This window comes from Tachysurus fulvidraco, chromosome 14, assembly GCF_022655615.1.
Source record: "Tachysurus fulvidraco isolate hzauxx_2018 chromosome 14, HZAU_PFXX_2.0, whole genome shotgun sequence".
NCBI lineage: Eukaryota > Metazoa > Chordata > Actinopteri > Siluriformes > Bagridae > Tachysurus > Tachysurus fulvidraco.
In genome coordinates, this window is record NC_062531.1 from 1,005,351 (window position 1) to 1,015,350 (window position 10,000).

At 41.0% G+C, this 10,000-nt stretch overlaps 2 protein-coding genes and 1 long non-coding RNA gene across 9 annotated transcripts in view; all 3 read right to left on the reverse strand.

Moving 5' to 3' along the window:
- The window catches only part of igf3 (insulin-like growth factor 3), a 5,039-nt gene extending 4,581 nt beyond the window's left edge, over positions 1–458 (reverse strand). The window contains exon 1 of the mRNA XM_027146210.2: positions 1–458. This exon is cut by the window's left edge and continues 120 nt beyond it. The gene's annotated coding sequence lies outside the window, so the exon portion shown is untranslated.
- Positions 459–1,390: 932 nt separating this feature from the next.
- LOC125146325 lies at positions 1,391–2,578 on the reverse strand. Of its 3 annotated transcripts, none has more exons than XR_007144778.1 (2): positions 1,972–2,578; positions 1,391–1,875 (listed from the first exon to the last, which is right to left on the reverse strand). It is a non-coding gene; the product is annotated as an uncharacterized LOC125146325 (long non-coding RNA). The 3 variants fall into 3 exon arrangements; XR_007144777.1 differs by having other exon boundaries at positions 1,391–1,899; XR_007144776.1 differs by having other exon boundaries at positions 1,391–1,923.
- Positions 2,579–2,913: 335 nt separating this feature from the next.
- On the reverse strand, positions 2,914–9,913 carry si:dkeyp-110g5.4 (uncharacterized protein LOC561637 homolog). Of its 5 annotated transcripts, none has more exons than XM_047800207.1 (5): positions 9,716–9,913; positions 7,605–7,900; positions 6,658–6,681; positions 5,570–6,585; positions 2,914–5,230 (listed from the first exon to the last, which is right to left on the reverse strand). In XM_047800207.1, the coding sequence occupies exons 2-5, from the start codon at positions 7,873–7,875 to the stop codon at positions 3,128–3,130; spliced, it is 3,414 nt and encodes a 1,137-aa protein (XP_047656163.1). In that variant the 5' UTR covers positions 7,876–7,900; positions 9,716–9,913; the 3' UTR covers positions 2,914–3,127. The 5 variants fall into 5 exon arrangements, with proteins under 5 accessions (XP_047656163.1, XP_047656165.1, XP_047656162.1 ...); XM_047800209.1 differs by having other exon boundaries at positions 5,570–6,489; positions 6,634–6,681; positions 9,716–9,912; XM_047800206.1 differs by having other exon boundaries at positions 2,914–5,227; positions 5,570–6,681.
- Positions 9,914–10,000: the final 87 nt, after the last annotated feature.

Below are 10,000 nucleotides of genomic sequence, written 5' to 3' on the forward strand. Positions count from 1 at the left end.
CTGGACCTTCAACACACACCCTAATCTAACACCCTGTCTATACACACACACACACACACACACACGCACGCACGCACGCTCACGCAAGCACGCTCACGCACACACACACACAATGTAGTAATTAGCCAGCAGTGTGTTCCCTGCTGAACTGTGTTCAGGCGATGTGTGTGTGTGTGTGTGTGTGTGTGTGTGTGTGTGTGTAAGACTATTTGCATTTATCTGTTAGCTGCATTAGCATCATAAAGAACTTCTATTACTTTAAATTTATTTCATTTATTTCATGTGTAAATTTCACAGAAATGTAGAACATATTAAATCATCTAATGTCCAGATATTAAACATGCGTGTGTGTGTTTGTGTATGTGTGTTTGTGTATGTGTGTGTATGTGTGTTTGTGTGTGTATGTGTGTGTATGTGTGTTTGTGTATGTGTGTGTATGTGTGTTTGTGTGTGTATGTGTGTGTATGTGTGTGTATGTGTGTTTGTGTATGTGTGTGTATGTGTGTGTATGTGTGTTTGTGTATGTGTGTGTATGTGTGTTTGTGTGTGTATGTGTGTGTATGTGTGTTTGTGTATGTGTGTGTATGTGTGTTTGTGTATGTGTGTGTATGTGTGTTTGTGTATGTGTGTTTGTATATTTGTGTTTGCGTATGTGTGTTTGTGTGTGTGTGTTTGTGTGTGTATGTGTGTGTATGTGTATTTGTGTATGTGTGTGTATGTGTGTTTGTGTATGTGTGTGTATGTGTGTTTGTGTATGTGTGTTTGTATATTTGTGTTTGCGTATGTGTGTTTGTGTGTGTAAGTGTTCTGGGGTGCATGTGTGTGTGAGTGTGCGTGTGTATGTGTGTGTGTAAGTGTTCTGGGGTGCATGTGTGTGTGAGTGTGCGTGTGTATGTGTGTGCGTGTGTATGTGTGTGAGTGTGTATGTGTGTGTTTTCTGTGAGTGTTCTTTGGTGTGTGTGTGTGTGTGTGTGTGGATGATTGCTTGATAAAAGAATAAAAACAGTTCTAGTTGAAGATAATGAATTGCTTTTGACGTGAACCAAACACAAGATAAATAAACACACACACACACACACACACACACACACACACACACACACACACACACTTTGACAATCAGTGTGTTTACTGTGGTTCTGTGTACAGACAAAATGTAATGATGTGATTAGCTGCATGTGGGTCACTCAGATTAACACAATCAGCTTCATCAACAACATCAGCAGCAGAAACATGTTTATTAGTTTAATAGTCTCAACACTAATAATGATATGATGTCAAAAACTGGAGGGGGGGAGGGGGAGGGGGAGAGAGGGGGGAAGGGGGGGAGAGAGAGAGAAACGGATGGATGAACGGAATCTTTGTTTCAATTGTATAGAACAGTCATGTGACTCTGTAACTAAAGTCATGTGACTCTGTAACTAAAGTCATGTGACTCTGTAACTATAAAGTCATGTGACTCTGTACATGTAAAGTCATGTGACTCTGTACCTATAAAGTCATGTGACTCTGTACCTGTAAAGTCATGTGACTCTGTACCTATAAAGTCATGTGACTCTGTACCTGTAAAGTCATGTGACTCTGTACATGTAAAGTCATGTGACTCTGTAACTATAAAGTCATGTGACTCTGTACCTATAAAGTCATGTGACTCTGTACCTGTAAAGTCATGTGACTCTGTAACTATAAAGTCATGTGACTCTGTACCTGTAAAGTCATGTGACTCTGCAACTGTAAAGTCATGTGACTCTGTACCTGTAAAGTCATGTGACTCTGTACCTGTAAAGTCATGTGACTCTGTACATGTAAAGTCATGTGACTCTGTAACTATAAAGTCATGTGACTCTGTAACTATAAAGTCATGTGACTCTGTACCTATAAAGTCATGTGACTCTGTAACTATAAAGTCATGTGACTCTGTACCTATAAAGTCATGTGACTCTGTAACTATAAAGTCATGTGACTCTGTACCTGTAATGTGGATCCGTGTGATATTTATACAGTCAGTATTAAAGTTTAATAAGGAATCTTTTCAGAAAGGTCCACAAAATTCTGGTCTTTGTTGATGTTCCAGATTATTTAATAAAAAGCCGATCTCAGAGGTGTGAGGTGTTGTGAGATGTTGTTGTGAGATGTTGTTGTGAGATGTTGTTGTGAGATGTTGTTGTGTCTCAGAGGTGTGAGGTGTTGTGAGATGTTGTTGTGAGATGTTGTTGTGAGATGTTGTTGTGAGATGTTGTTGTGAGATGTTGTTGTGAGATGTTGTTGTGAGATGTGAGATGTTATGAGATGTTGTTGTGTCTCTGAGCTCATCATTAACTCCAACACCATCAGAATAAGAAGAGAAACCTTTCACACAGCGTCAGTGTGAACTTGTACAGAGATATAAACATCTTATACGATCATTTATAAACTGTGTGTTAATGAAACGGCAAACTGCAAGGTTGAGAAGGTTGTGTGTGTGTGTGTGTGTGTGTGTGTGTGTGTGTGTGTGTGTGTGTGTGTGTTCTGTGGTGCATGTGTGTGTGTTTGTGTGTGTGTTCTGTGGTGCATGTGTGAGTGTGTGAGTGTTATGTGGTGTGTGAGTGTGTGTGTGTGAGTGTGTGTGTGTGTGTTCTGTGGTGTGTGTGTTCTGTGGTGTGTGTGTTCTGTGGTGTGTGTGTGTGTGTGTGTGTGTGTGTGTGAGTGTTCTGTGGTGCATGTGTGAGTGTGTGTGTGTGAGTGTTCTGTGGTGTGTGTGTGTGTGAGTGTGTGAGTATTATGTGGTGTGTGTGTGTGTGTGAGTGTGTGAGTATTATGTGGTGTGTGAGTGTGTGTGTGTGTGTTCTGTGGTGTGTGAGTGTGTGAGTGTTCTGTGGTGCATGTGTGAGTGTGTGTGTGAGTGTTCTGTGGTGTGTGTATGTGTGTTCTGTGGTGTGTGTGTGTGTGTATGTGTGTTCTGTGGTGTGTGTGTGAGTGTGTGTGTGTGTGTTCCGTGGTGTGTGTGTGTGTGTGTGTGTTTCACATGCTGTAGTATAAAGTAGATGTTCTCCACAAGCTGATTGTTAATCTGATGCATTTTCGCAGTTAAGAAACAAAAATCAGCTGAACATTCCTGAACATTCCTGAACATTCCTGAACGTTCCCATCAGTGCTGTGGGTTCTTCAGACTGTTAAGTTTCTCCTCAAACCTCTTGAGTTTCTCTCGGGTCCAGCTGATGTTCTCCTGCCTTCTCAGCATATCGTAATCCACCGCGTGACCCACTTGAGGAGACGCTGGGAGGAGCCACACACCTGCTCCCTCATCACGTGAGCTCTGATTGGTGGCTTCAGATGTTTCTTCTTCAAACTCACTATGTTCAAACAATGCAGATGAATCCAGGACATCAGCAGCCTGAGGACCTTCACAAGCTGGATCCTCAGCTGCACTCAGCTGAACCCAGACGTCATTCTCTGTCTCAGACGCTCTTTCACTCTGAACCTCAGGAACATGAGATTTGTTGGACCTTTCATCATCTGTCACCTTCTGCTTCATGGCGTTTACTCGCGTGGTCGCGGTCGCAACGTTTTTATTTTGATCAGAACTCTGAACTTTACTGACTGGACCTTCAGCTAAAGTCTTATTAATGTCATGATTAGACTCTGCATCATCTTCACTCAGATCCTGATCATGGTCCTGGACCCTCATCAGCTGCAACAAACCTTTAGCTTGATTAACATCAGCTCCAGGAGAACGTTTGAAGTGTCCGTCTGAAGCATCTTCAGCGTCGATCCTCTGATCCTCAACGTCGCTTTCGACCCCCACCTTCAGCCCGTCACTTCTGTGGCTCTCAGAAACGTCCCGTTTACAGCTTTTTATTATCTCCAGTGTGGTCAGACTCTCAGTGGGCAGCTCAGTGATTTCATCATCATCATCATCATCATCAACCTCGATGATCTCAACATCACCGGTATGATTTTTAACCTGAGATTTTGCATCTACGGCACTTTCTGAAGGTTTCTCCTCAGGTTTACTTCGTTTAGTCGCTACGCCTGAATCCGTCTCCTCCGTCGTCCCGCCGCTAATCCTCCGTTTACATCCGTTAGCTTTACCACCGATCTGAGGTCCGTGTGAGTTTCTGAACTCTGTGTCGGTTATGATGACCTCATCATCATCGCTCTGGTCCAGGATCTTTACCACACTTTCCCCCGGCGCACTCGGACACGCCCTCTGCCCCACCTCGCTCGGACACGCCCTCTGCTCCGCCTCGCTCGGACACGCCCTCTTCTCCGCCTCGCTCGGACACGCCCTCTGCTCCGCCTTTGAGTTTGGACTTTCGAGTGAAACTTGATCATCATCCAGGTCTAAGATCTGAACCGCGCTTACACAACCTTCTCTTTTAGAGTCCGCCCCTTTACCCTGATGTTTACCGCTGCTTGGGTTTTGATTCGATTCGTCGACGATTATCAGGTCGTTGTGATCGGCACCCGTTTCCATGGCGACATCGTGACTTGCTTTGTTACATTTGAGAGATGAAACCTGTAATTTTACACAGTCGCTTATTCTGCGTTTGAGAATTTCACAGCGTTCCAGCAGTTTCTCCACTTGGCTAGCGCTCGTTCCGACCGCGTTCTCGCCGCCTGAGCTGTGATCGTCATCGTCGCTTATGTCGATGATCTCGGCGGCACTCTCTTTGTGTGACCTCTGACCTTTTCCCGGTCTGACGCTGACGTGACTTTTAGAATTCTCCGTCTCTTTGTTCGCATCTTCTGTGTTGTCCTGGGAACCTCGATCGTCTGCGTTCACGTCTATGATCTCTTCGGCGCTGACGGAGGCCGAGTCGCAGGTCTGACCTTTGACCTCACTTTTATCTCGTCGCTCGTTTGCGTCTGTTCCTGATGAACTCTGAGCGCCGGTGAAAAGGAGACGTTTGCAGCATGTAGGTTTGGCTACTGAACTCTTCTCTTCACTCGTTTTCATTTCATCCTCGTTATCTGATGAACGCTTTTCTTTTCCCTTCTGAGTTTCTGCAGCTGATCTGGTCTCAAGGTCACGTCTTTGCTCCTCCTCCTCCACCTCCTCCACCTCCTCCTCCAGCTTTGTGAGATGGTTGCCAGCTCTTGGTGTGTTGGTGCTCACTTCTTTCATCGGTTTATTCGCTCTGTCCATCATCACATCAGGTTCTCTCTCCTCTAGCGCACATTTCCCATGATCCTCTGCAGCATCAGCACCATCTCCACTCCTCTTCCTGTCAGTGATGTCGTCGTCCTGCTGGGAATAAAACGAACAGCCTTTTAATCAGCTCGTAACGAACACACTCGTGTTTGTGCGTTAGAAATGTTCACTACAGGCTTGAAAATAAATAATTAATTACAGCTAAATAAATACATTTATATGCTAAATTTGCATATACATCATTTTACATTTTTTCAGATATATTTTAAAAATATAGCAAATATTCAACAGCAGTTTATTTATTTTAATAAGTATTTATTTAAATATATATATTAATAAAAGGTTTTACAGAATGTTTGTATTTCTATCTAATGTAAAGGTGTTATAAATAAATATAAATATAAATACACAGATCAGTGAAGGACAATAACGTACTGTTTTACTCTGTGAATTTGGGGGCGGAGCTTCACGTTCGGGTGAGGCGGGGCTTGGCTTCTCCAGGAGACAATCAGGTGCCTTTGCTTCTCTTAGAATGAGGAAGATCTTGGTATCAAAAAGAACGATGGCGTTCTTCCTTTTTGAGAACGCAGAACATGCTTGTGGGTTCTCACCTGGACGCCGTAGTGAGTTCTCACCTGGAGCCCGTAGTGAGTTCTCACCTGGACGCTGTAGTGAGTTCTCACCTGGACGCCGTAGTGAGTTCTCACCTGGACGCCGTAGTGAGTTCTCAGCTGGACGCGGCAGTGAGTTCTCACCTGGACGCCGTAGTGAGTTCTTACCTGGACGCGGCAGTGAGTTCTCACCTGGACGCCGTAGTGAGTTCTCACCTGGACGCGGCAGTGAGTTCTCAGCTGGACGCCGTAGTGAGTTCTCACCTGGACGCGGCAGTGAGTTCTCAGCTGGACGCGGCAGTGAGTTCTCAGCTGGACGCGGCAGTGAGTTCTCAGCTGGACGCGGCAGTGAGTTCTCAGCTGGACGCGGCAGTGAGTTCTCAGCTGGACGCGGCAGTGAGTTCTCAGCTGGACGCCGTAGTGAGTTCTCAGCTGGACGCGGCAGTGAGTTCTCAGCTGGACGCCGTAGTGAGTTCTCAGCTGGACGCGGCAGTGAGTTCTCAGCTGGACGCGGCAGTGAGTTCTCAGCTGGACGCGGCAGTGAGTTCTCAGCTGGACGCCGTAGTGAGTTCTCAGCTGGACGCGGCAGTGAGTTCTCAGCTGGACGCCGTAGTGAGTTCTCAGCTGGACGCGGCAGTGAGTTCTCACCTGGACGCCGTAGTGAGTTCTCAGCTGGACGCCGTAGTGAGTTCTCACCTGGATGCCGTAGTGAGTTCTCACCTGGACGCGGCAGTGAGTTCTCACCTGGACGCGGCAGTGAGTTCTCACCTGGATGCCGTAGTGAGTTCTCACCTGGACGCGGCAGTGAGTTCTCACCTGGACGTGGCAGTGAGTTCTCACCTGGATGCCGTAGTGAGTTCTCACCTGGACGCGGCAGTGAGTTCTCACCTGGATGCCGTAGTGAGTTCTCACCTGGACGCGGCAGTGAGTTCTCAGCTGGACAATAAAAAAGTAAACAACAAACAAACAAATAAACACACAAACCTCTCACATCCTGTATACAGAGGAATCGGAGTCAGTAATTGTCACGTTCTCTTATGGGGGAAAATGGCAGCCAAACACACGATACAACTTAACACAGTTATTAACATAAGACACAGAACTTAACACGACAAAATAAACACAAGAACACACACGACAGAAACGAGACACAAACAATGACAAACAGAGACAGATACATAAGGGCAGGTATAAACAGGGCAACAGGTGGGAAAAGTCATGACCTCAAAACCAAAATCTCTGCCAGCACCCCCTCTAGTGGCCTGACAGAGAACTGACCCAGACGTCCCTGACAGTAATAATAACATTTTTTATGTTACAATAACATTAAATTCTGAAATCTAATTATGACGTAAAACGGTTCATTAAATAAATATATTATTTTTAAAGCATATTTTATTACATCAATCAAGTAATAAACAATAAATTCCAGATAATAAACAATTCATTTAAATAAAAAATTCAATTTAATTTAAACGCTTAAAAACGTTTAGATAATGAATAATAATATAATTCTATAAAGTTTAAATAAATATCGAAATGATGAATTTTTAGATGTTTTTGTAATAATTTTGTTATATTTATAAAATAAGTGTTTTCTTAAATAATTGTAAATAAATAAATAAATAAATAAATAAAAGTAAACGAAAACTATATTTATGTATAAAAATTAAACTAAACTAATATTAATATTAAACATTAAATTATGCAAATATAATTCTAATTAATTATATTTGCTTTTTATCTATAAAAATAAACCCTATTTTTAGGAATTTAAAAAAAAGGTAAATAAACGAATCCCATCTACTGATATAAAAACAAACATTTTATTTGTATTATTATAAAAGTGTATAAATTACGTGAGTGTAGAAAGTCCCTGAGGATCCTGAAAGCTCTGGAGTTAGACGTCATGACCGGCAGGAAGAACTGTCCTGGGGTTAAAGGTGAAGGTTCGTGGGCCGTTCCTTTCTCCCTCAGCTCCACCGGGGAGATGAACACAGCCGGCCGGTCGGACCGAACGGGACACGCCCACATCTTCTTGGTGATGGATGAAGGCAGTGAGTGAACAGGAACCGTGAGGACACACGCCTGCTCCGGGATGAAGACCACCTTGTCTGCCACTGACGTCATGCTGAGCCGAGAGCTAACACTCACACTACACAAACAAATCATCATCATCATCACCTTCGTCATAACCTTTATTATCATTGTTAACGTCATCACCATCAACCTCACAATGACACCCCTGCCAATGTCATCATCACTGTCATTGTTAACATCATCATCATCATCATCATCATCATCATCATAATATGACTAGATCTGCTTTGTGACCATGTCCAAGGTAAAAACTGCTGTTTTCATCAAAAACTTTGCTTTGATTCTGTTTCATATATTGTACAGACATATCATCATCATCATCATCATCTTCATCATCACCACCAGCTTAATCATCATCACCACCTTCATCATTATCACTATCATCATTACCATCATCATCATCATCATCATCATCATCACCATCATCATCGTTCATTCATTCATTTGCTACCACTTATCCGAACCTCTCGGGTCACGGGACCATCATCATCATCACCTTCATAATGTTATATTTAGTATGTGTTAGTGTAGTGTTAGTGTAGTGTTAGTGTTATAGTGTTAGTGTTATAGTGTTATAGTTATAGTGTTAGTGTAATAGTGTTAGTGTAGTGTTAGTGTTATAGTGTTAGTGTCATAGTGTTAGTGTTATAGTGTTAGTGTAATAGTGTTATTGTAGTGTTAGTGTTATAGTGTTATAGTTATAGTGTTAGTGTTATAGTGTTAGTGTAATAGTGTTAGTGTAGTGTTAGTGTTATAGTGTTATAGTTGTAGTGTTAGTGTAATAGTGTTAGTGTAATAGTGTTAGTGTTATAGTGTTAGTGTCATAGTGTTAGTGTAGTGTTAGTGTTATAGTGTTATAGTTATAGTGTTAGTGTAATAGTGTTAGTGTAGTGTTAGTGTCATAGTGTTAGTGTAATAGTGTTGGTGTTATAGTGTTAGTGTTATAGTGTTAGTGTAATAGTGTTAGTGTAATAGTGTAAGTGTATTTGTTACACTAACACTATAACACTAACACTATAAAAATAACACACACTATAACACTAACACTATAAAAATAACACACACTATAACACTAACACTATAAAACTAACACACACTATAACACTAACACTATAAAACTAACACACACTATAACACTAACACTATAACACAAACCCTAACTATAACACTAACACTAACTAGTGTTAGTGTTATAGTGGTAGTGCTAATGTTAGTGCTAATGTTAGTGCTAATGTTAGTGTTAATGTTAGTGTTAATGTTAGTGTTATGGTTAATGTTAGTATTGTTATAGTGTTAATGTTATATTGTTAATGTTATAGTGTTAGTGATATAGTGGTAATGTTAGTGTTAAGGTTAGTGTTATAGTGTTAATGTTATAGTGTTAGTGATATAGTGGTAATGTTAGTGTTAAGGTTAGTGTTATAGTGTTAGTGTTATAGTGTTAGTGATATAGTGTTAATGTTATAATGTTAGTGTTAATGTTAGTGTTAATGTTATAATGTTAGTGTTATAGTGTAAATGTTAGTGTTAATGTTATAATGTTAGTGTTAATGTTAGTGTTAATGTTATAATGTTAGTGTTAATGTTAGTGTTAATGTTATAATGTTAGTGTTAATGTTAGTGTTAATGTTATAATGTTAGTGTTAATGTTATAGTGTAAATGTTATAATGTTAGTGTTAATGTTAGTGTTAATGTTATAATGTTAGTGTTAATGTTATAGTGTAAATGTTATAATGTTAGTGTTAATGTTATAATGTTAGTGTTAATGTTATAGTGTAAATGTTAGTGTAAATGTTAATCACATATAGACTTCAGACAGACTTTACTTTATTTCTGTATGATATAAAGACATTAAAAACTTTACGAAACCTGTTCAGCCATTAACATCCTGCCTCTGTTTCCAGTTGTTGTTGTTGTTGTTGTTGTTGTTGTTGTTGTTGTTGTTGTTGTTGTTGTTGTTGTTGTTGTTTTTATCCAAAACAGTCCAATAAAATCCGCCTTTTCTCAGATATTTTGTCTACCGACTGAACCGAAACTTAAGAGACCCGGATGTTAGCGCACTTCCGTTATTACAAAATAAAAGTAAACCATAATCAATAAAAGTATTTATTATAACAACTGCTGCTTTTTACTGTAACACACACACACACACAC

Coding starts and splice junctions, on each gene's coding strand:
- si:dkeyp-110g5.4 (XM_047800205.1), bottom strand. CDS start 7,875: ATGACGTCAGTGGCAGACAAGGTGGTCTTCATCCCGGAGCAGGCGTGT. Junction 6,682..7,604: donor CAGGGACTTTCTACACTCAC/GTAATTTATACA, acceptor TTTATTGTCCAG/CTGAGAACTCACTGCCGCGT. Junction 5,231..5,569: donor CAAATTCACAGAGTAAAACA/GTACGTTATTGT, acceptor TTTTATTCCCAG/CAGGACGACGACATCACTGA.